The sequence below is a fragment of the Galleria mellonella genome, unplaced genomic scaffold, assembly GCF_026898425.1.
Source record: "Galleria mellonella isolate WM207_F2 unplaced genomic scaffold, CSIRO_AGI_GalMel_v1 utg967, whole genome shotgun sequence".
NCBI lineage: Eukaryota > Metazoa > Arthropoda > Insecta > Lepidoptera > Pyralidae > Galleria > Galleria mellonella.
Window position 1 is genome coordinate 71,796 of NW_026442181.1, and position 25,801 is coordinate 97,596.

The following is a 25,801-nucleotide window of genomic DNA, read 5'->3' on the forward strand; positions in this document are numbered from 1 at the left end:
TAATAGGCTTTTGGCTGTTTTTTGATAGGTGAAAATGGTATGGTAACCCCGCCTGTGCTAACGGGTTACGCTGGCGGAGCACCAGTGAAGGGTGATAGATTTATGTCCCCGTGTGGTCCCGGAATAAAATAAGCTACCCCTTCCTTTCCTGGTGGGTGTCCTAAGAGGCGACTAAGGAAGGACGAGGGATGAACACCAGCGTCCTTCTTAAAACATCTCTAAAACCGAACTGCGGTTGCCAATCTGCCTGTCAAGGCCCCCTTGGAGGGTTTTGCCAATAGTGTGGCTACTACTGGCAAAGCGGGGAGGTTTATGCTCAGCAGTGAACAGTTAATCAAAACTGTTACAAAATTTATCTAAATTTCCCTAAGCCTATCCTTCAAAAATCTCTGCAAGATTTTCATTTCTCCAAAATTTCGCAAATTGAAAAATTTTCACCCAAAATTGTAAAGAAAATATCCAATCCCATTGGACCCATTTTAATTCTGTGATTTTAAATTGAAACTATTGTTTTTCTTTGCATACCTATCAAAAATTGCAATGCAATATCTAAATGTAGGTGAAAAGGCATTGTTAGTAATGGAGACTGAGAATCCCATCGCTAGCAATATATCCAACCAGTTCGACCTCCTCGCGGTTCTCCCTGGAAACTATCATGGTTAATTCCTGTTGAATTCATCATGATGGGCTAACTGGCATGTTTTCATTCTCATCTATCACCCTTCACTGGTGCTCTGTCAGCGTATTTCGTTAGCGCAGGCGGGGTTACCATACTATTTTTACCCATCAAAAAAAAATCTAAATGTAAACACAAACATGGAGAGTATTTCCGAAATATTACGTCGTTTACCGGCGCGTTCACCATCGGAGCTGTTTTTGTGTAGCAATATCTACTTATATATTATAGGTACTTGTTGCAATTTTTTGTGTTAACAACATTCATAGCGAATTGTGGCAACGTCTGAATTTATATCTAAGAACAGAGAATTACATAGAAGGAGTGATAAAATTGACAATTCATAGCAGGCTAGTGTACAGAAAATGTTATACGGCCGTATAACCCTACCAAATTCAGATAGAACCTGCTCGCATAAAATAATTGACATATCAAACATTTTCTATACGCTAGCCTGCTATGAATTGAGAACAATAGCAACTGTAGGTGTATCTTTCGTCCTCTTTTTGCTAATTATATTTGCATAAGAAGAAAGGAGGCAACCATACGATTTACAGTTTTTATTTTATCATTCCTTCTGTGTAATTCTATGTTCTTAGATTTATACGAGTTCTCAAAAGTTTGAGAAACATAACACGTGTGTCATGGTTTATTACGAATAAGGAAACATAGGAACGTCTGAAAATGAACAGTCAAGGACAAAATGAGGTGTGCAGTTGAAACATATAAAGACCGATCAAATAATAATCCTAACCAATTTGCTACTGAGCTCATTGATATTTCATACTAAAAACGTTTAAAACGCTACGATATCTTCTCAATAATACCATATCTCATTATACAACTCTTCCCATGAATGCCTTCCCATCAGACAACGTAAAAATGTTCGTCTGCTCTGTACCCTCTATTTCATTTCATATGATCCAAACTCTCCTGCATATCTTAAGTCTAAAATTAAAGGGAAAGGGATTGTTAGTAATATAGGCTACCAGCCCCATTGCTAGCAATATACCCTACAGTCAGGTCAACCTCCACGTGATCCCCCTGGAAACGATCATGCTGAATTCCTGGTGTATTCATCACGATGAGCTAACTGACCTACGTTTTCATTTTTACCTATCATCATTCATTAGTGCCTCGCCAGCGTATACTGGTGGCGCAGGCTGGGTTACCACTCCATTGTCATCCTTTAAAAAAAGTTTAAATTTAATTTTTCATAGAGACGTCAGTAATCATTAACTTTGATCTTCTAGAAATCTCCTGCTTCATGTTCCTGCCCACTACTTTGGCTTTTTCTTTAGTTTTTCCCCATTCAGGCTATCAAGCATTGGAGCGCTTTACACTTTGACATTAAATCTGTCTCAACCAAATTGGTATATTTATTGTATATATATATATATATATATATATATATATATATATATATATATATATATATATATATATATATATGTAATAGTGAGCCAGCTACCCTTTGTCTTTCTTTTCTCAATGCCCTCTACCCAAAGGTTGTCTGGAAGAGATTGCTTAGCAATAAGGTCGCCTTTTGTATCACTTCTCATTAAAGTGTATTTATTATTTTTAATTGGTGCTTAGTGTAAATATATAAATAAATATTTATAGCTAGGCAATTAGATGTATTATTATTTAAGTGTTAAAATACTATTTTATAAATGGTGCAATAAAATGTAAAATAACAATACTCGTGATGTTCTCCCTTTTGTTATTATTTGCAAACAACACATCTGTCCTTGACTGGTCGCATATATACTTGGGTATAAGAAAAAAGAAAGTTTTTCATAATTTTCAATATTTCTGAATGTTTACTTTTAAAGTGTAGCTCTACTTGAAAAGATGTCTTTTGGTTTGAAGGATATGGTAGCAAATGAAACAACATAAATAACAGGCATAACATCGTAGTCCCCAGGAATAGAAACACGTTAGGGCCATCATGGACGTCACAATTACCACTTTCTGTCGGGTGAGTCGTGAACTTGTTTTGCTATTCCAAGTTGCATAAAATTTCCCCACACTTGCGGTTTTAGCGAGTACGGAAGCTTGCAAAGTTTTACCTGGTAACGGATTGGATGGAATTTTTAAAGATTTAATTGTTTTCTTGTAAAACCCAATGCTGTTACTATGAATATTGAGCCATTTTAAAATGTTCCACTGATTCTACTAACTTAGTTATATTACATATCCATAGATTATATAGATAGAGCATCGAGCCTCAAAAACGGATCAACTTTTTGTCAGCTAATTGTCAAATTAATTGACTCGTTTTTTTTTTATCAAAGTTCTATATACTTACGCACACAACGTATCTTGATGTATTATTTAATAAATAAAATCAGTTTTTACGAATTAAAAAGATTTAGAAATTATAAAACAAAATAAATATAGAAGTTATAATGGAATAACTCAACTATTAATCACGCAAAATTGTATGAAAAAGTTAACCCGCTTTTCTCGAAGCATTTGTATGTAGATATTCTATTCAAAAATGCATATAAAAGTGTTTACCACCCATATGCAATTCTCGGTCGGAAAAATGCTTAAAATTGTCTTGGGTTTATATAATTGTTACGATATTATACAATACTTGTCACCTGCGATTTCGTTCGTGTGTCAATTTTATTTTCCTCTTAGCCGTCTTCAAACATCAGTTTGTCTGAGTACCGAACCAGAGACCTTATGTACGCAGAAAAACTTTTTGATGCTTCAAGAAAATAGTCAAACCTTATGTATCTTATATATAAATAAAATATGTGATAAAGTACATACTTATTATATTTTTTTTTATAATTCAGTTAATAAAACATATAACTCCATCTAGTGATAACAACTGTACTGTTTGTGTGCATTGTATTGAATGTTATAGTTCTATAGCGTATCACTAGATGTCGCTGTAAATAAAAAAATAGCGATACACGATGATAAAAACAAAACGATATTCAATAACAGTAGGATAATTCTAGTTTCAATAAAAAGAATATTTTTTTTATATTATGACATGGCAAATGAATACCATCAGTAAATAAGCTTTCCACTGATTTGAGGTAGTAGCCGTAACAGTACTTTTTTTTTATGCGTGAAAATGGTATGGTAACCCCGCCTGCGCTAACGGGATACGCTGACGGAGCACCAGTGAAGGGTGATAGATGAGAATGAAAACAGGCCAGTTAGCCCATCATGATAAATTCATCAGAAATCAACCATGATAGTTTCCAAGGGGAACCACGAGGAGGTCGACCTGGTTGGGTATATTGCTGGCAATGGGATTTTTAGTCTCCATTACTAACAATCTCTTTCCCCCGCCGTAACAGTACTGGTCGAAGGCCGAAGAAGAAACTTCTAGAAGGACTTCTAGCCAGAGGGCGACATATTGGTGCTTTGAACTGCGGTGCAGAACGCAAAATGGGAGACTACTACTCTATAATCCTATAAAAAGCAACTAATGGTGAATTAGTTGCACCGACAAGAGGAAACTTGTAAATGAAAATAAAAGAATGACAAACAAGCTGACGGCCTAATTGATAAAAAGTGGTAACCGTCGCCTATAGGCATGAACAGTACCATGGACATAACAGACAGTGCTGTGCCACCCATGATACCTTTCATGCGTTGCTATTCCTGAGGACTAAGGTGTTATGCTTTGTAATTTCATTGCCGTATCCCTTCTAGTCGAAACAGCTATACAAACACAACTGCTTCACAGCAGAGATAAGAATGGGATAGATTACTTCTATTCTATAGGTTGGGTACTTCTTCAGCAGACGACATTTATACAAAGTCTCTCTCTAGTAATATTTCTTGTTTACACACAAAACGTATAATAATTGGGGGGAAAGGGATTGTTAGCAATGGAGTTTGACAGCTCCATTGCTAGCAATATGCCCTATTAGGTCGACCTCCACGTGGTTCCCCCTGGAAACCATCGTGAATAATTCTTGTTGAATTCATCACGATGGGCTAACTGACCTGCTTCATCCTCACCTATCATCCTTCACTCGTGCTCCGCCGGTGTATATCGATAGCGCAGGCGGGGTTACCATTCCATTTTCATCCATTAAAAAAAAACACACAATAATTACGTAAGGTTCATGTATAAATAACTCTACTAAATCAAAGGAGATTGCTATAAATCGTCTAATTGATCTTCGAAAGATAATTTGTAAGTTATTTAATATCAGTGAAATTACAAAGTGCGAAGGCATAAGATCATATTTCTAGACAAAATATAATATCATAGTCCAACGCATAGGAGTGTTATGTGTATCACAGTATATCCTGTGACGTCTATGATACTGTTTATGTGCATAGACAATGCTATTCTAAGTCTTCAATAGTATAAGACTTCCTTGTAGCTGTAGGAGAGGTACGTTATTTAACTGTGATCTAAGAATGATCGAAATGTATACTGTAAAGTTATTGATACCTAATTTTAAAGGTAGATATTTTACGATATAAGATAATGAAATCGATTTTACGTCGACGAAAAATAGATTTAGAAATAACTATATTAACAGATTAACTGTTTTTGGGGGTCAGGGAACGTTAGGGATTTTTTTCAGAAGTTACATTTCAATTGGATAATATACTTGATACTAGTGATTGTAATGATGCTGAGTATATTGATAACAGTTTTGACAACAATGCCTTTATATAATATATAAACGATCAGAAGAAAAGTTCTGTAAAAAGATTGACAGAAGGTGGCAAGGTTTGTAAGAATATTACTTAATTCTTTCGTTGATTTAAGATTGTAAAATCTCATTTAAACACATAAAATAATTAAATGTATGTAATTAATATAATTTGCAGGGTTATCTTATCAAATACGGCGTGAGAATGTCAGCATGGCTACTGTCAAAAAGTTTATAAATCAACCATAAGTACAATGTTCGCGTCTTTAAGTAGATGTATACTATTTTGTTTAGAGCTACAATTATGGCCATACCCAATAGATTACACACATTTCAGTAAAACGATTGTAACTATAGTTACTAACAGATTAGAGTACAAATTCCAATCAGTGCCATCCGAAAACGTGCACCATACTTTGCCGGAAGCTTTCAAATTATTTCTTCGCGACTTGGCTAGATTAGAAAAAATCAAGTAAAAACAAAAAATCGTACCAAAGTTTTTGTCGTGAAGAAAATAAACATCCAAATCGATGTAGAAACAGATCCAAAACCGAAACTTCGACTGAGTACTGAAGAGTCCTATGCTGTTAAAGTTGAAACGATTCACAATCAAGTCATAATTACTCGGAAAATTGTAGGCGCGTCCTTTTGCGGTGTTAGACATGGCTTGGAAACTTTGAGTCAATTGGTATTGCTTAATCAAAGTACAGAACGTTTAATAACTCTGTCGAATGTAATAATAAATGATGCACCCAGTTACAAATAAAGGGGACTAATGATAGACACAGTAAGAAATTATACACGCACCAGATTTGATGAGAACAATAGATGCAATGGCGATTGTTAAGCTAAATACCTTTCACTGGAGAATTTCAGATGTGACTAGTTTTCCATTGATGTTACAAAAGCTTCCTCAATTTTTTTAATACGGAGCATATGACCGGAAATTGGTGTATACAAATAAAACGTTAAATCTTTAGTAAATAGAGCTAAAATTCCTGGAATTAGGGTATTGCTGGAAGTAATTGCTTCAGGACCTGTGGGTAGATCTTGGTCCTGGTCAGACGATGTGACCTGTCCTAGAAAAAATGATTACGTGTGATAATGTATTATGCTTAAGATTGGACATGAGTAAAGCTATATTTGATACGCTTCAAACAATTTATACTGAAATAATTGAAATGACTAAAGTAAATGACATTTTTATGTAGGCGATGGTGTATTTTCTTTATCTAATTGTTGTAATTTGATAGATGAGGGAGAAGGATTTTTGCAGAAAGCTTTAGAGGGATTAAATTTGGCGAACCAAGGTTTCCTGTCGAAGTTACCAGTGGTATGGTACACGACGCATCTGATGAGGGATTTTGAAGCAAAAACTTAGGATCGGTTAGGAATGCAACTTGTCCAGTGGCTAGCGAACCCTTCTAATTCCTTTTTGAATAAATTTAGGGTGATACATTCGAGTAAGTGGAAATTGTCCTGTGAGATAAGCCAGCAGAGGTGTCACAAATACAGGTGAGGTGAGGTATCAACGATATATTGTTTTTAAGCGACTACCAAAAGTTTGTCTATGTAAGGTATTCACCAATTCTGAACCTATTTATATATTCTTTTCACAATAAATAACGTTAATTCCAGTATGGGTCCCATATTAATATTACATAGAATGAGGTAGCTCTGTTTCTTTGTAATGCTCTATGTAATGTTGTATTACTCATATATGTTAGTATACATACGTGTATATGAACGTGTATGTATTAGTATTTGTACGCATGTATATGTCTGTACATAAGTTTTTGTAAGTTATTAATACTTGTACTAATATCTAGTTAATTGTTTCGCATTTACATCGCCAACAACATTCTCTACAGTATTCATGGTCGACAGGTATATAACACAGCCAGGTGTCATGTCCGTCATATTATGTACTTTATGTATAACGTGTATAAAAGCTAAATAAATATCAGTAGAAAAAAAAAACTCAGAACTATTAGTCCGGACTACCCCGAGTGAGGATTCGTTGGTACATACGTTCTCTGTTCATCCCAATCCCTTTAAATCGGATTGGGGCATCCAGAAGTCTTGTTTATTTTTCGACCTGATCAGCCAATGAGGTAGTATAAGTTAGATGAATATTTCCGGGCAAATCGGACATAGGTGGCCATTTTGACAGAAGTTAAAAAGCAAATTCAAAATGCACTAATCTCCGGAATTACTACTCCAATCTCCCTGAATAAGGGACCATTAGTCTTTTCCTGACAAGAGCTATCGATCCGATTTTCATAAACCATACTTGAGTAGTGCAGAAGAAACATTTGGTTATATGCTCAAGCCAAAAGCATAGACATTTGTCTTTTCCGCATCGCTGTAGAACGATCATTTTGGACCGTATGGGCATAAAGCAGTCGGGCAAAGAGCTCTAACGGAACCATTGCCAGCAATATACCCTTTCAAATTTATCACCATCTTCTAAGATGAATTCTAATTCATTGTGGTGAATTCTTGTTAAATCCATCCCGATGGACTAACTGATTTGACATAATGTTCACCTATCATCATTTACTGGTATTCTGTCAGTGGGCAGCCAATAAGACAAGCGGGGATAGCAATTTTGATATTTATCTAGTAATTGATTAGTACTTCTTTATCTAGAACATGGCACATGGAATCTTGGAAGAATAATGAAGTATTTACAATAGAAGGCAGAGAAGCGGTGCTGTGGACGGATCTTGTAGATGCCGGTATTTGATTATCTCATATTTTAACGACAATAATTAGAAAAAGACTATGTAAAAAACGTTTGCTTCAGTACCTTGGTTCCATTATTTCTGCCGCCAAACATTTGCAGTGCTTATATTTTAAATGTGTTACGGTTTGAAGGTATCAATGCTATTGAAATTACAGAGGTATAATATAGTTCTCAGGGATGGTAGTGTATGTGGGGTACTATGGGCGTTACAATGTATTTCGTCATATCCATGGTGCTGCTCATGTCTATAGACAACCGTTACCATTTTCCATCAGATGGGTTGACTGTATGTCATTCTCGTTACACTGTGAAATGTAATCTATGCTTAGCACCGCGTTTATTGGATGGTTTCAGAAATTGAAGCTTTAATGTTTTTATATTGGTAGTTACCCTCATGTTTTTGTCCAGGGAACTTGGATTATCATTTGTGGCCTTGTTTATCGGCTGTAAGTGAGAGGCTCCGGTCAGATCTTGTCACCAATAACTCCGCTAATGGGCATGTCTACGTGAGGTTGGATATTCACAGGTAATTCCGACATTTGCATCCTACAAAATTTCTTGTGGGATGCAAAGAGAATGACAAAGAAGAGGTGCTATCGTTATACTCTGGTGGAATACCAGTGCAAGATAATAGGTAAAAATGAAGTCAAATCAGTCAACACATCATAAAGGCGCTAGAAATTTAACACAATAACAATGGGAATAACTAGTTCCTATTCTATATTTTTTTTTGTAATCGACTAGGTTTACGTTACAATAACAACGTGGACAATATAGGAAATAAGCAAGACAATTAACATATTCGTACAATTGTATCGTTAAATATAACGATACAATTGTACAAATATATAAGTACAATAAGGTAGTCTTATTGCTGAGAGCAATCTTTCAAGCCAACTCTTATTAATTATGTGGCATTTAAAGTGGTTATTTCTTTTGTCAACAGATGGCGTATGCTGTTCAGAGGCATCAAAGTGCAGCCATCCTTTTGTATAAAAAAATTGAAATAAATTATTTACATAAATTGTAAACTTTGACTTTTCAATATACATACATACATACTTGTCACGTCTGTCTCCCATTAGGGTAGGCAAAAACAGTGGAACGCCAAATGCTTCGACCTATTTTTTAGTTTGAATGCATGTATGAAAAAATTAGTACAGATATAGAAATACTAAGCAAAGCAAACATGAAAAGAAAACGGATACGTACTCTGTACAAGAAAGAATAAAACTACAAAATATAGTTAACAGTTTCATAAAGTAAAATCCCCATCATACGTATGATGATACATACTTGCGGTTTATGAAGGTAAAATATTAATTTTGATGTTCCATGTCGTTACATTGAGATTTTGTGAAAATATCTTTTTAATTGATATTTCTCGAGATTAGATACCTGTACAATTCATTGTCATAACAGTAAGACGATAACAAGCAATGCTAATGATTATAATAAAAGAAACAATATTTAAAATAACAAAATTTATTATCAAAATAAAATAAAAAGAAAGTTAAGAAATAACAATGTAATCTGGTGTTTATATTTAATATTACATGTACAAAACACTTGCTTTACTAAAAGCAGTCACAATCAAATTGGTATAGGTCAATCAATTTATTTTCACACTATTTATTTTTATAAAACACGTCCTTGATTAATTCCTTGGCATTTGTATATGTGCCCACAATGCATAGAATCATTCCAAATATGAATATGATGATAAATTTCCAGAGACGCCACTTCATAACACCAAGACCTGGCTCCTCCCACACCAAGCTTAGCTCGATAAAGGCAGGGAAAATGAAGCCCATGTTGGATAGACAAAATGAGCCGAGCTGAAAAAGATGTTTTATGATGCTTAGAATGTCATAAGAGGCGACTAAGAGAAATTATGATCGAGAGATAGGCAGCAGCGCCCTTCTTATAACATCCAAAGCCTGACTGCGATTGCCAACCCTCCAGCCAAGCGTGGCAACAATTGGCAAAATCCCCCAATAAAAGAGGCTAATACAACTCCATAGACATCACAGAATAATGATACCCAATGGTATCCCCCATACGAGTCCTATGTTAAGGTCTATGGTTTTATGCTTTCCTACCATGTAATTTTATTGTCATATCTAACGTTTAAATCAAAATACAGCCATGAAAGCATAGCTCACGGAAGAGACACGTGGGTTAGAGGTAACTAAGCAGGTGACTTTTGCACAAGGTCTACGACTGGAGATATTTATTTACTAAACTGTACTGGTCCTGTAAGCTAGTCCTCAGGAATGGCAATGTATGAGGCAAATCAGGAACATTATATTCTTTACCGCACTTGAACAGCACAGCGGTTAGTTTAACAACTTGTTAGCAAGAGAGGGCTTATCTCTAAAAGAGATCTATTCCAGCCAACCTAGTGTAGTTAGAGAGAAAAATTAATTGGCGGGTAATCTAGTGTAGGAAAGATACAGGTACAAATAGTGTATTCTGTAATGTTTATGATTCAGTCCATATCTATAGGCGACGGTAACCAACTGTTACCCTGTTTGAAAACAAACAGGGCGACAGTTTGCTATCTTACATTGCATAAAAACTCACCAATCCGATAAACTTGGAGATATTAGGAAACGTAAAGGCGATCAGCGTGATTCCAATAACATGTATGGCTCTGTACACTCGCTCCCATATGTAGTACTTTTCAGGGTTGTGCCGTTTCTTGAGGTAGTGCCAGACCAATTCGAATGGGATCCAGAAATTCAGGGCAAAGGTTACGTAGATCATGAGGGCCATAAATGCTTTTAGGACGATTGGGAAGCTGTGATAAGAGGTATAGGGATCACAGTACTTTTCCTTGTTAGCTAGCTTCCACTACACTTTACAATTAATACAAAATTTTGCCAAATTGAGAATATTTTAAATTTATTTTGGGAAATTAATAATGAAAAATAAGGAAAATTACAAATAAACTAATGCTCTCCTATTATGAGAATCCTATATCCTATAGTAAGATTTTACAAGTTCTTAAAGTTAAGATTGTCTTACGGTTCCCATGGGAAGTTGACGGTAACTGGTGATTTCGCCTTATCTCCGAAACCCCAGTACCCGAAAAAGCCAACGGTCATTACCATAGCGACAACCATAGACATTCCTGAATAACAAACAAAGATAGTAAATTAATACCGACTAAAAGGCAGTTATTAGTAAAAGGAACAGAAATCGCATTGTTAGCAATATAATATCTTGTCAGGTTAACCTCTCCTGGAAAACATCGTGGTTAATTTTTAGTGAACTTGTAACGACGGGACCGAGCAGACTTTATCCTCACCTATCTTGTATAAGTATCTTGTCAACTTAAACTCCGACCTATAAATAAACTTTTCGTTGTTTAATTTGGACCCTGTGAAAATTTATTTATGTATCCTTGAAATGGTGAATAATCCCATGCCACATTTAATGGAAAGCTATATGCGTTTTTCCAAGCCACCAAGTAGCTATGCTTTGTATGGATGCTTGTCGATAGAAATACAAGGGAGCTAGCAGTACCCATAGAGATGATTAGTACACAGTTTTTCACAGGTTCAATGTTCTAAAGGTAAGTTTTTTTCGAAATCTTATTTTGTTCTACTTCTGTGTACTTTAAATAACATTTATGCATAACCTTAGAGAGTCCTCAGAATTAACAAACCAAGAGACGAGCAAAAATAAATTACGTGCGATATATTACCTCCAACACACACAAGGGGAAATTTCTTCGGTTCAGTCATACTGTTCTCGATGGCGAGGGTTGCTCCCACCCCCTCCATACTGAACACGCATACACCTATAAACTCGAACAGTCCAGCTATATTGTTATTGAAAATTGCAAACTCTAGAGGATTTTTAGTCGCATTCTTTGTTCCGTAATAAACTGTAGCAAATGCTACGATCACTGTAAAAAAATAAAAATTACTGTGAAAAAATGTGGGTGAAAAAATATTATAGGCAATCGGAAAACTTATTTTTATTGAGGCTTAAGGTTTTATGCCCCTATGTCTTGCGATTTTATTGCTATGTATGCCCATTTAAATGATGGCCGTGTGGTCCAAGCAAGGAATAGGCCACCTCTTCCTTTGCCGTAGGTGTCGTAAGAGTCGATTCAGGGAGGGCGAGGGATGGCCAGCAGCGTACCTCTTAAAACATCTCTAAAAGCCTAATTGCGGTTGCCAACCCGCCTGCCAAGCGTGGCAATTACTGGAAAAACTCCTTCTATGGAGAAGGCTTATGTTCAGCAGTGGACGGTTAATGGCTGAAATAATAATGCCCATTTAAACAAAACAGCCGTGCAAAAACTGCTGCTGCTCAGCCGAAATACGAATGAAACAGAGGTGCACGTGTAGATGATTTTTATACAAAACGTTCCTCTGATACAGCTTTTGTTGAGTGCAAAACTCTCAATATGCTTACCAATAAATATATCTGCGACCAATGAAAACGGTGCCAAATACTTGAGGGTGAGTATCATACAAATCAGTATGCAAGGAAGCATTAGCCCCAGTATATATATTCTTATAGAAGGGGTTCCGCCGTCGTTGACTTCATTCGACTGTTCGACCAGCTGCTTCAAGGTCCGAGCGATCACCACTTGGTAGACGCAGCAGGAGCCGAAAAGGTCTACGACTATCACTACATCCACTGCATATCTGTTTAAAGAACTTTGGTTCCAGTTACATTTTGTTTTTAATGCAATTTAGAATGGCAAACAAGCCGGCAGTCCACCTGAGGGAACAAGGTTTAAGGTTTTTGAAAAGACTTGTCACCTTTGAGTATGATTTATGATCAGTTTATTTCTCGAACAAGTGCAATGTGCTTTTTTTTCTTTTTCTTTACCCCAATGCGTTGTTTTAGGATGTTCTTTAAAAATAGTGTCTGTGATATCTTTAAAGGCAAGTAAAGGCTTGTTAACTATATTGCAAATGTTTATGGGCGACCACTGCCTATCAGGTAGAATGTCAATTTGTTTGCCTTTCTAATCATAAAAAAATTCTTTTATTAGCTGACGGAATTTAAGAAGAAATGCTTGCAGACCTAAAAACCATAGCGTATTTTTTCAAACGTTGCCAGGGGCCTGCTTCTAGCGACGCCTGCGCCAGATCTGGGTACGTCAACTTCGGTACTTGTATTCGGCCGTACATCTTCTGTGCCGATCGTGCCAATATCTGGAATTCATATCAAAGTACTGAAACATAACACCATTACTTATATCTATTTAGTAATCAAGTCATGGAGGCATCCATGTTTCATCTATTTATATCGACAAGTAGCTTTCTTTATTGCATACTATGTTCCGACCCAAAACATGTTTAACCTATGGAAGTTCTAGTTCTAATACTGTGACATAACTTTTAGATCAAAATCTTTATTTAAACTATTTGCTGCAAGCGTTCGTAGTTTGTGCCTGATGGAAAGTGGCAACCGTCGCCTATAGACATGAGCAGTACCATGGACATAACAGAGTATATTGTTTCGCCTATGATACACCCCATGCGTTGCCATTCCTGAGGACTCAGGTGTTATTCCTCTGTACCCAGTAAATTCTCGCCATATCCCATTCTTCACACCGAAACACAACCATGCAAACACAGCTGCTTCACGGTTGAAACACGAATGGGACACAGGTACCCAAGCAATCGACTTTTGTACAAAGTCTCCCTCTGGTGACAGTTATTTGCTAGATAGCAATATTTATAGATTATTGAGATCAATTATATAAAAAAAGTAATCATTGCAAGTCTTATCACTTTCTCATCTTTTACATGTAACATATCGTTGATATTACCACTTTGGAGTAGTATACAGGTAAAAGGCAATTGAGTTCGAGTAAAAAATGGCCTTGTCTTTTAAAAATAGGCTGTTACAATTGAATTGGGATGAAACCATAACCTCAAAAGTAGTCAAAAGAACATTGTTTTATTTTATGTTTGACTCTATTTAATGCTCATCGTGCTGCATCAAAAGTCAATTTACAGATCGCTGTTAAACTTACAAACATACAATAGCTGACAGCAAACCCGAGGAACACGTTCAGTACAAGGGCAGTCCACAGACCACAATCCATGTATGCCTCGTGGATGGCCACCACGCCTCCGCCGAGACAACTCTTGATTAGGTGGCCGATAGACTCCATCACGCTGCGGACCATATTGCAACAGTGTAAGAAATAAGTGCTCCAAAGCCTTTGGCACATCCTGAAATCTGTTCAAATGCGTCAGGTAGAAAAGACTGGTAGAAAAGAGTTTTTTAGATTGTGATATTGTTATTGGCTCAGCATTATCAAGAGCCATGTTGTAATTGCAGTATACGAAAGTTTTTTTTTTTATACAACTTAGAATGGCAAACAAGCTGACGGCCTGATGGAAAGTGTTACCGTCGCCTATACACATGAGCAGTACCATGGACATAACAGAGTATACTGTTTAGCCCATGATACCCCCCATGCGTTGCCATTCCTGAGGACTCAGGTGTTATTCCTCTGTACCCAGTAAATTCATGCCATATCCCTCATGATATGGCGTGAATTTACTGGGTACATGATGCTTTACACCATAGCTCTCATTAATGACAATGTAAGTGGATTTCAATATGCATCATAGTGTATTGTGACGCTTTAGGCATTGTTCATGTTTGTACACCAAGGCAACTACTTTCAATGGAAACTGAACAGTCAAGTTGTTTGATATTCTAAATTTGGAATTGAATTCTTGGAATCAACTTCCTGAAGTGGTATTTCCGAACCGATACGACATCGTAACCTTCAAGAAAAGAGCGTATTCCTTTTTAAAAGGTCGGCAGCACACCTGCAATGGTGTTGCGGGTATTCATGGAGGCGGCATTAAGCGAGTCGCATGCACGTTTATGTTATAAAATAAAAGAAAAAAAAAAGAATAAAAAAAATTAAGAGTACAATGCATGACCCAAATGATACTATAATAATTTAAGACTTATTCCACCGTCTAGAGCCGGCCATAGGCGAATGATAGAAAAGTGTCCTTTATACTGGATATCATATAGTTTAGTTTTGTCGTTGTTGTATTAACAATTAAGGAATAAATTAAATATACATTGGTTGAAATACATTAACATTTTTTTTTACCAATATACTTTTATTTATTCACCTAACAACTTGTTTGTTTCTATTACACAAACTTTAATAGACTTGATTCTACTTGATTAATAGCGTTTCATCCAAGTAGGACTAAAGACCAAATTGTAAACATCATAGTTCATGTATCAATAGAACCTTGTGAACTCATAACGAGACGTCAATGTCAATGCTTACCCTGCATACCTATTATACTAATGGAAATGTTCCACATAATTCAGAAACCACAGTACAACCTTGCACATACTTTAAATCAAGACTTACAGAGTACAGATAGGGAATTCCTAATAGATAGTACAAATAATTGGATTTCTAACTTTTTTGCATCACAGTAGTCCGAGAACGAGTTGGTTTGAATGAGAGTGTCCGTGTAAAAATGAGAGAGGACATATTAAGTTGGTTCGGGCATGTGGAAAGAACGCTAGATGAGAAAGGTTGACAAAAGTTGACCATTGGCATGTGACTGTGATGAGACGATTCTCTCTACCTGCCCCGTAAGGGAGCTAACATTATGATATATTCTTTTTGCACCATACTGGTTAATAATTTATTGTTTCTCTCCACATAGCGCTTGTTTGCCACCTTTGTAGAAAAAAAAACAAGTGTTTCGTGGTTTGATCTTTTGATAGTATCTCATAAAATTACATGTATTAAAAGGAAATGGCGTCACATGGCGCAGCAGTAGGCTCTATGCCGTGCAGAAAGAACTTCCGAAGTTCTTGGGTCAATTTGGAGAACTATTGTTTGTAAACTGATTGAGTTTTGGGTATTTTGGGTTGTTCGTTTGTTGTTTTTTAGGTAGTTTAGTGTAGTTTAGGTAGGTATAAGAGAATAAGGTACTTGCTATGTTTTTAGCTTAAGGGTCAAATAATTGGTATGACACCAATTATTTGACCCTTAAGCTAAAAATTAATTAAGCTAAAAACCTAGTATAATTACGATAGTGGTATGTTAAAATGAGTGGATACAGTATTACGTTGTGGTTTTCCTAACTTCTCTCGCCGTCACGAAGTCGTACTTCATAGCTTCTTGTGGTGTTGCTTTTATTTCAAATTTACCACCATGTGATGTTCCCGCCGTTGTCTGTAATATTTCTATTATTTAAAAAGGGACATCCATGCTTCGTTTACAATTTTTTTTTATACGACTTAGAATGGCAAACAAGCTGACGGCCCACCTGATGGAAAGTGGTAACCGTTGCCTATAGACATGAGCAGTACCATGGATATAATAGTATACACACATACTGTTTCGCCCTTGTTATCACTCATGCGTTGCCATTCCTGAGGACTTAGGTGTTATTCCTCTGTACCCTGTAAATTCACGCGATATCCCACCCTTCAAACCGGAACACAGCCATGCAAACACAACTGCTTCACGGTAGAAACACGAATGGGACAGAGATACCCAAGCAATCGACTTTTGTACAAAGTCTCCCTCAAAATGAAGTCACCTAAGTTAGATGACGGTAACCGTAGTGTATAGATGATACACACACACTATATATACAGGGCAACCCATGAATGCTCGTACGTTGCCACTTCTGAGATGTTAATCTTCTTTAATCGAAGATTATTATATACATGTATAGATACATAGATAGGTACTCTTTATTGTTTCCTCCAAAAGATTACAATAGTAAACTTATTATAAATATAAACAATTACAATGTACATATTCTTTATTGCATTAAAATTGGTTTAAAATATGTTAATTGGTAATGTTAAAATGTCTGTACGGACGTTTGCATATTTATAACTCATTTATGCTGGGGGGAAAGGGATTGTTAGTAATGGAGACTCAGAATCCCATTGCTAGCAATATACCCAGCCAGGTCGACCTCCTCGCGGTTTCCACTGGAAACTATCATGGTTAATTCCTAGTGAATTCGTCATGACGGGCTAACTGGCCTGTTTTCATTCTCATCTATCACCCTTCACTGGTGCTCCGCCAGCGTATCCCGTTAGCGCAGGCGGGGTTACCCTTAAAAAAAAAACTCATTCATGCTGAAAAGATTGTATAGATTTGAATGAAATTTCGTACATACATATGATTTGTATTTTGAGATTAATAAATGGGATAATTTTCCTAATATTTTTTTCACGTTCCTCAGTTGCTGGCCGCTGCAGTAATGTACTATACTTACTGGACTGCGACGTGGTGTTTCATGGCTTGAATTATGGATGCTCTGTTAAAAAAAAATTCGTAGAAGTATTAATATAATACTTAAGATATACCACCCAAAGGTTGCGTGGAAGAGATCGCTCTTAGCGATAAGGTCGCCCATTGTTTTCTCATTGTGATTATTTCTTGTAATTATTTATATTTATAATAAGTTTACTATTGTAATCTTTTGGAGGAAACAATAAAGAGTATCTATCTATCTTATTCTAAGATCCTTTATTCTTATTCTTACATATTTTTTAAAATATCATTATATTTCGTTGTATTAATTTAGTTAGGTTCTTTTAATATTAAATAAATTAATTAATATAATAAATGCGAATGATTGTAACGGTGGATAGATTAATGTTTATTTTTCATGCAAAAGTTACTTAAAAGATTTGGATCAAATTAGGTATATTTGTTAACACTTTATTGTACCATTCAATAATAAAAATACAGCAGACTTTAATGAGAAGTGATACAAAAGGTGGCCTTATCGCTTAGCAATCTCTTCCAAGCAACCTTTGGGTAGAGGACATTGAGATAAAAAGATAAAGGTTTTTTTTTTATTGGTGAAGATGAAATGGTAACCCTGCCTGCGCTACCGGTATACGCTGGCGGGGTACCAGTGAAGGGTGACAGGTGAGGATGAAGGCAAGTCAGTTGGCCCATAGTGATAAATTGAACAAGAATTAATCACTGTGGTTTCCAGGGTAAACCGCGTAGAGGTCGACCTGATAGGGTATATTGCTAGCAATGGGGTTGTTAAATCTTATTATTAACAATCCCTTTCCCCCCAAACACGAAGGGTAAGTGGCACACTATTATATAAACACTATATAATGTTGGTTATATTCTAACTTTTCAAGGATACTATGCTGATTAATTCGATTACAGCTAGTTCATCGTCATCATCATCGCAGCCATTATCCGTCCACTGCTGGACATAGGCCTCCCCCATAGACTGCCATAAAGAACGGTCCTGAGCCACCTGCATCCACTGACTCCCTGCAATGCATTTCAGGTCACTCCATCTAGTGAGGTGTGCCCTACACTGCGTTTGTCCAAACGTGATCGCCACTCAAGAATCTTTCTTCCCCATCGGTTGTCGATTCTTCGAGCTGTGACCAGCCCAATGCCACTTCAGCTTGCTTATCCTTCACCTAGTTAGTAATATTTTTTAGTAATTAAGGATTTTCCACACTTTAGTTTGTATATTATTGCTTCTTATGCACATAATATTATAATATTGGGGGGAAAGGGATTGTTAGTAATGGGGTCAAATAGCCCCATTACTAGCAATATACCCTGTCAGGTTGACCTCCGTGTAGTTCCCCCTGGAAACCATCGTGGCTAATTTTAGTTGAATTCGTCAGGATGGGCTAACTGACCTGCTTTCATCCTCATTAGTCATCTATCACTGGTGCCCCGCCAGTGTATACCGATAGCGCAGACGGGGTTAACATACCATTATCATCCATTAAAAAAATATATAATATATTTATTATATAATTCCTTTGAGTAAACGTATTATGTGTATATTAAAAAGGGCTCTCACTGGACACTGCAAACTAAACAATCACATGGCCCAATTAGGCTCAGGCCCATTTTACTCCCGTGTCGGTATTTTATTAATTTTGACCTTATTGAAGTTGCCATTTTTCTTTGTGGAGCAAAACCAAGCGTGCTGAAAATCTATTTGTAGACACTATTTTCTGTATTTTTTTTTTTGTTGTTTAATGTGTCTACAAGCATATAATCCAACTAGGCTTATCCGGGGGAAAGGGATTGTTAGTAATGGAGACTGAGAATCCCATTGCTAGCAATATACAACTAGGTCGACCTGCTCGCGGTTCTCCCTGAAACCGGAAACTATCATGGTTAATTCCTGATGAATTCATCATGATGGGCTAACTGGCCTGTTTTCATTCTCATCTATCACCCTTCACTGGTGCTCCGCCAGCGTATCCCGTTAGCGCAGGCGGGGTTACCACACCATTTTCACTTATCAAAAAAATAAAAACTAGACTTATCCCCAATAGTTTACAGATTTTGTCACAATGAGGAAGAAACGCCGCAGCACTTAATTTGTAACTGTATCCCACTCATACATAAACGATATTTTCTTTTGGAAAATACACTCTATAGCCTTAGGAGATAAAAAAGAACTACAAAGAACATCTTAAAGTTTACTGATAGGAATTAGCAGTGAATTAAAAGAAAAAGGGGCAAGCACAAAACACAATGGAATGGTCGCAGTGTCACAGGGTTATCAGGAAAAACCCGACATTTAATTAAAATAAATATTCATTATATACTTACTGGCGTATGAACCATTTCCTACCATCGGAGTATAGCTTTAACAATTAAAAAAAAACTAATAATAGTAAAAAAATATAGAAGTATTTATCAGTACTTAGTGTTATTCTGACATTTGTCTGAAATTCATAAATATTCTTTTTTTGAAGCCATTATTGAAAAAAGAAGATATAACGTAGAAAGAGAATATGAGAGACATGTCTAGTCTATGAGATAGGCCTTTTGCATAATACGAGTAGGTTTTGGTTATTTTTTGTTGGTATATATGTATATATTGTAAGGCTGTTTGACTGTTTTGTTTTCACAAATGGCAACACAAGGGTACTATGGGTAATACAGAATACACTGTGATACCAGTTATTACCAGAGGGAGACTTTGTACAAAAGTCGTTTGCTTGGGTACCTCTGTCCCATTCGTGTTTCAACCGTGAAGCAGTTGTGTTTGCATGGCTGTGTTCCGGTTTGAAAGGTGGGATACGGCGTGAATTTACTGGGTACAGAGGAATAACACCTAAGTCCTCAGGAATGGCAACGCATGGGGTGTATCATGGGCGAAACAGTATACTCTGTTATGTCCATGATACTGCTCATGTCTATAGGTGACGGTTACCACTTTCCATCAGGTGGGCCGACAGCTTGTTTGCCATTCTAAGTTGAATAAAAAAAAAAGATATTTATGGGGTTGTTAATGTCTATAGACGATTTGCAATTTCTAGTGAAGTAAAATGGACAATAGGATGTGACGTAGTTAATTCTAAAGGATATGAAACTTATATGTACGTACATATAAATGAAACAAACGTGTAATATTTACAAGTAAACATTAATTTTTATTTAATAGACGACAAAACTATCGCCTTCTGTTACATAGACATTCGTAGCATAGAAGGCACCGTGTATCTTTATTCGTCATCATACAATATGTGGCTGTAACGTTGCATTGACAATTGACAACCGCAAATGTTCTCGTCTAAAACCTATGCATCTAGATGGAAGGTCCAGTATTTAAAAACTCCTCAACTCTTTATAGTAAAACAAAACTGAAAAAAAAAAACACAAATGTTACAAAGTAGTAATAATTGTAATATTGTAATACATGTGATATTCATGCACATACGATGTGCTGACAAATTGGGTAAGTTTAATAAAAAATCACTAAATCATGAATAAAAATTTGGACTTTGATTAGCCGAAGTGTTTAAAGACAGACATTATCTGAATGTATACGATCTAGTTCTAATATATAATAATGTTGACAATCCGAAAAATAAAATAAATTACAATAAAAAGTTTAGAATACACAAACATGTGTTGTTGTCAAAAAGTTACAATGCAACGTACTGGCAGTTACAATTACACCACATGTTTACAATAATAAGTATTAATTAGTTAATTGTCCGACCATCAAAAAATGATACAGACAACCGTTTATAAGGAAATAGTCTATTAATTATATATAGATAAAAAACAGCTTCTTTAAAACATTTTTTTTTTAAATCTATTAATTTGTCTATTTTCTTATCGACCACATTTACGGGAGCAGTCTGTAAGGATGTTTGTAAAACTATTGGATATTGAAAAATATCCAATAGAATATTGAGAAATTGATAGGTTCCGATATTTATACAGTTTAGCTTAATTGTAAATGAGATTTTTATAAATATTTTTTTGAATATTATACTTTGAAAACCTTTGAAATTATCTATTTAAGTATTTTATTTAATAAATCATTAATTTACCAGAATATTTATATATGAATATATATATAAAATATATTGTAATACTTACTAATCATTTGTAAAAGTCATTATAATTTATTGGAAGTTGATAAACAGTAATCAGTCAACTTCGAGTACATATTGCCATACATGTAACATTACATGACCATATTTCCTATGTAATATTACATGTTCATGTATTAACTATTGTAATGCCTGTTTCTGAGTTGTTACGTTACATATGAATACTCTTAAAGTGAATGTTTACGAAATATGTTATATTACACGTAAAGACGTGTAACATAACATTTATGTAATTGTAAGCATGTATAGTAAGACAACATGTTCATGTAATATAACAAATAATGTTACACTACATGACCATATTCCTACTACAATCTTGTATTTCAATGTATTCACAATAGTGAAACCATTTGAGTTGTAATATTACATGTGAATATTTTAGAATGCATGCTCATCAAGACTTTTTATGTTATGCTCAGTATGCTATTCTTTAGTGGATACAACAATAAATTTAATATAATATACATGACATATAATTACATATGGTCTTCAATTTATCAGGTCATTAATATGCTGTTATTGAACAATTTTAACTGTCACCGATACTTCAAATAAAGCTATTAATAATTCTAAATGTAAGTAAATACATAGTCAATTAGATTACTAAAAACTTATAACGATTCATATGATTAAGTAGACGTTTAGTGAAGCTATTGTAATAAGACTAGTTGATAATATGACAGCCTACAAAATACATAGCGCAATATAGAAGCATTTTAATATATCGTTTCTATTTAAAATTTAACTTCCCTCCTTTTGTTTGTATAAAAATATAGTTAAAGTATTACTGAATCGCGGACAAGTTGGAGGGAAGTGTTTAGGCAATAATGTTTTGTCCATTGCGTATATATATAGTAGTTTATTGGTATTATTAAAATTACATGGAAAATTACATTGTAATTATAACAAGCACCGTCTTGGATCTGTATCGTGAGGCACATCATTATAATACATAACTACAATTATGGTAATTTACTTATTCTGTAACTCGTTTAACTATGCATATTATGGCCGATGCACTTATAAAACACGTATTATAAGTTTTAAGGGAAATAACTGCAATTCTCTCGACGTATGTTATGTCCTTAGGATGAATTTGTTAAAAAAAATTGAAAATTTTGCTCTTGACTATAGTGAAACATGATGGTCAATAAACTCACAATAGTAAGCTTGACACTAATACACGTAATTTGTATAAATAGTCAAGGACTTTTTTATAAAAAATGCAGTTAAATATGAATATAAAAAAAAGAAATACTTTTTGTTATAAATATTTAAAATTTCAGTGCTAGATATACAATTTCTAAATTCTTATCGTTTATAGTTATGAATTAATCTATGAGCAGTAATCGTATGCTCTTTTTATTGTAACTCTGAGAATTACAGTGATTTCCCAAAAAAAGATATATAATTCTATATCTCTAGCTTAATTGGTTGGTATAGTGAAGTTACATGAACACTACATTTGACAGCTTACTAGTTGCAACATTCATACAAATGGAATGGGCCAGTGCCACATTATATTTCCAAATTATCTCCATATAATGTTGACACAATAAGAATTAAATTAGTTTTTATTTTTAATTAAAAATGAAAAGCCTGCAATTAGACACTAGCTAAGCGTTTCGAATTTTACTTAATCAAATAGCCAGTTTAATTAATTAAATAGCATTTTGTCATTAAAATACTCAATTAATCGAAGCCAGGACATAATACTAAACTACTGTGATATAACTTTGGTAATATTTACCTAAATATTATTATCTAAACTAGTAAATTAAAGAAATGTTATTGAAAACCTTAATAAATGTATCAACATCAAAGACCTTAGTGCTGTTGATTAATTAATTATATCTAATTTCACTGTGTAAATAAAAAAATATTACTAATAATAAAATAATATTTACATAATTTTAATTGATTATTTAAAACCTGAAACAGGAACGAGTTAAGATACTTACGGTTTGTTTAGGAATATTTCTTTATAAAAAGATACATTAAGTAAAGAAAATTAAGCTCTTTTTTAATATTATTTTATTTACCTTTTTATGACCAAATAATCGCTTAAAACACTAGAAAATGATGAAGGTAACACATTTGCAATTATTTGTAATTACAAATTTGTAAAATCAATTTATCAAATTAATATATTATAAAAAATGTCCGTATAAAACTTCTAACTGGAATAGAATACATTTAAGTTTCACAATTAAGTTCCGTGGCTTCGTATTTTGCAACGTCTTTTTCTAAATACAGTTACTTACTTAAATAATTATGTACTTTACTTAAATATTATACTGTACAACAATGTTAGATGGAAAATATAAAAAAATGCATAAAACAAAACAACTGGGATATTTATTGATTTTATTTGTACTTTGTGACAGATAATATAGTATATTATAAAAAATGGGTGAAATTAAAAAAAATATTAAAAGAAAAATAAAACTTTTTCGAACATATTAATTATGATATCAAAATTTAGAAGTTGCCAATGTTGTAATAATATGTACAATAACAATAAAATTAGCACAATTAAAAAATGCAAACTTAATGAAGTTTCTTTCAAAGTACAAATTTTGTTGGTGGCATTATACAATAGCTACAAAGTATAAACATTTAGCTTTTAACATAATTTAAATTTGGAATTTCCTTTTAGATTTGGAGAAGGCATGTTCGAAATTTGAAAATGTGTTGTTTGACACATAAAACAGTTCTTTTTGGAACAAATAAACTGTCAAATACACAGTTTTTACACGTAATATTGTGTAAATATGGTTATGGAAGTTGTTTTACTCAGGACAGACAATATGGGACTCGCTATCTGCAACATTCGTCTTAATAGCGAGCATAGAACAAGATCTGTAATAGCATGTGCAATCACCTGAAATAAATATGAGACGTCGTTGAGGAATTACGGCGATTCATGATATTGTTATTCTGATATATTACAAGTGTTTTTGAGAAATGAAAGTCGTATTTTAGCAATATAGTTTAGTCACTGAAACATTAGGTTCAGAATCCTTCATTGTCTTTAAATAAAACATTTAATTATGTATGTGAGTTAAAGGGGTAAGAAATAATTTATACCTATTTTATTGTGTATAACTTATTTTGTCAAGTCAGTCTCAAGATTAAGTGTTTTATGATTTTAAACTGCACTCACGATCTCTCAGTTGCTTTTTATTTTCTGTGTGTTTGCAGTAGTACGAGTATTAGGAATTAGAAGTTCATATTATTAAACATTTTATTAAGTCACATCAAATTCTTTAATATTTATATATATATATATATACATATTCTTAAATATTTTATTTTTTTAATATCAAAATAAAACTAAAAGAATAAATAGATTACAGATTCCGTCCGCTTGATAATTTTTTCAATCACATAATATTTTTCAGAATATTATTTTCATATTTTAATTGATTAATAATATTTCTAAAATAAATAATAATAATAATTGAAACTATATGCTATTTTATTTTATTTCTTGTAAGTTCCGTGATGGGAATGTGTGTCTAATTAGAATTGTCTATTCTAGTTCGTTTACAGTTTATGAGATTCAACTTCCTAAATTCCCATGAGTCTTTTCTATTTATAGGTATACTTAAAAGGCGTATTGTTTATTCTTTGATATCATTATAAACTATATTGCTAATATATATGTATCTCTCGAAGTGAAGACATATCCATTGTTAGGATTTATTTTCCAATTATTCAGTGAGGCTGGTTTTTCGACAACGAACAAACGGACAAAGTCCAGAACATACCGATTTGAGCTAATTTAATTGCTTATATCTCGATCGAGAATCGAATATGGAACCTTATCAACATTCATCACTGACGGAGTTCGTCAAATTTAATAGCAATATAATTAAAAAATAGTAATGCAACACATCTCATATTTACAACAGGCTATGCAACCAACTGAGACTGCTTAACAAACACCCAGAAGCACATATAGCTTGGATTATAATATATACCTACTAACAATAAATAAGTAATGCTAAACAATTTACAGCATCCGGATAAGTAGATACATAAGAGTCGTCGATAATAATGTCGTAGACTGCGCAACTGAGCTGGCCGCACCTCGGAATACTGGAAAAAGGCGAAATATACTTTTCGATTATGTTTATACTGCGAACATGCTTATCTAATGTAACAAATAAAGTAATACTATATATTCGTGTAATGTAACAAATAAAAATACATTACATGCGCATTGTTGTTGTATCAGCCGTTAATTGACCACTGCTGAACATAGCCTTGCATATAAGGGGGGTTTTGCCACTTAGTTGCCACGTTTTAGCA

At 34.4% G+C, this 25,801-nt stretch overlaps 3 protein-coding genes across 5 annotated transcripts in view; 1 reads left to right on the top strand and 2 right to left on the bottom strand.

The window, feature by feature from the left end:
- Positions 1-7,193: 7,193 nt before the first annotated feature.
- On the top strand, positions 7,194-9,081 carry LOC116412849 (beta-hexosaminidase subunit beta-like). Its single transcript, XM_052902913.1, has 4 exons — positions 7,194-7,436; positions 7,975-8,063; positions 8,480-8,597; positions 9,018-9,081. The coding sequence occupies exons 1-4, from the start codon at positions 7,432-7,434 to the stop codon at positions 9,079-9,081; spliced, it is 276 nt and encodes a 91-aa protein (XP_052758873.1). The 5' UTR covers positions 7,194-7,431.
- A 285-nt stretch (positions 9,082-9,366) lies between these two features.
- Positions 9,367-20,436, bottom strand: LOC113523193 (proton-coupled amino acid transporter-like protein pathetic). Its single transcript, XM_052902919.1, has 10 exons — positions 19,686-20,436; positions 17,344-17,385; positions 16,174-16,280; positions 14,082-14,226; positions 13,124-13,254; positions 12,503-12,738; positions 11,784-11,987; positions 11,102-11,207; positions 10,658-10,874; positions 9,367-9,909 (listed from the first exon to the last, which is right to left on the bottom strand). Exons 1-10 carry the CDS (start codon positions 19,698-19,700, stop codon positions 9,700-9,702), a joined length of 1,413 nt encoding a protein of 470 aa, XP_052758879.1. The 5' UTR covers positions 19,701-20,436; the 3' UTR covers positions 9,367-9,699.
- Positions 20,437-20,486: 50 nt separating this feature from the next.
- LOC128202463 (limbic system-associated membrane protein-like) overlaps positions 20,487-25,801 on the bottom strand; it is a 203,969-nt gene continuing 198,654 nt past the window's right edge. For all 3 annotated transcript variants that reach the window (XM_052902918.1, XM_052902917.1, XM_052902916.1), the window contains one exon: positions 20,487-25,588. In XM_052902918.1, the coding sequence (XP_052758878.1) occupies positions 25,503-25,588 (86 nt within the window). In that variant the 3' untranslated portion in view covers positions 20,487-25,502. The remainder of the gene's footprint in view (positions 25,589-25,801) is intronic.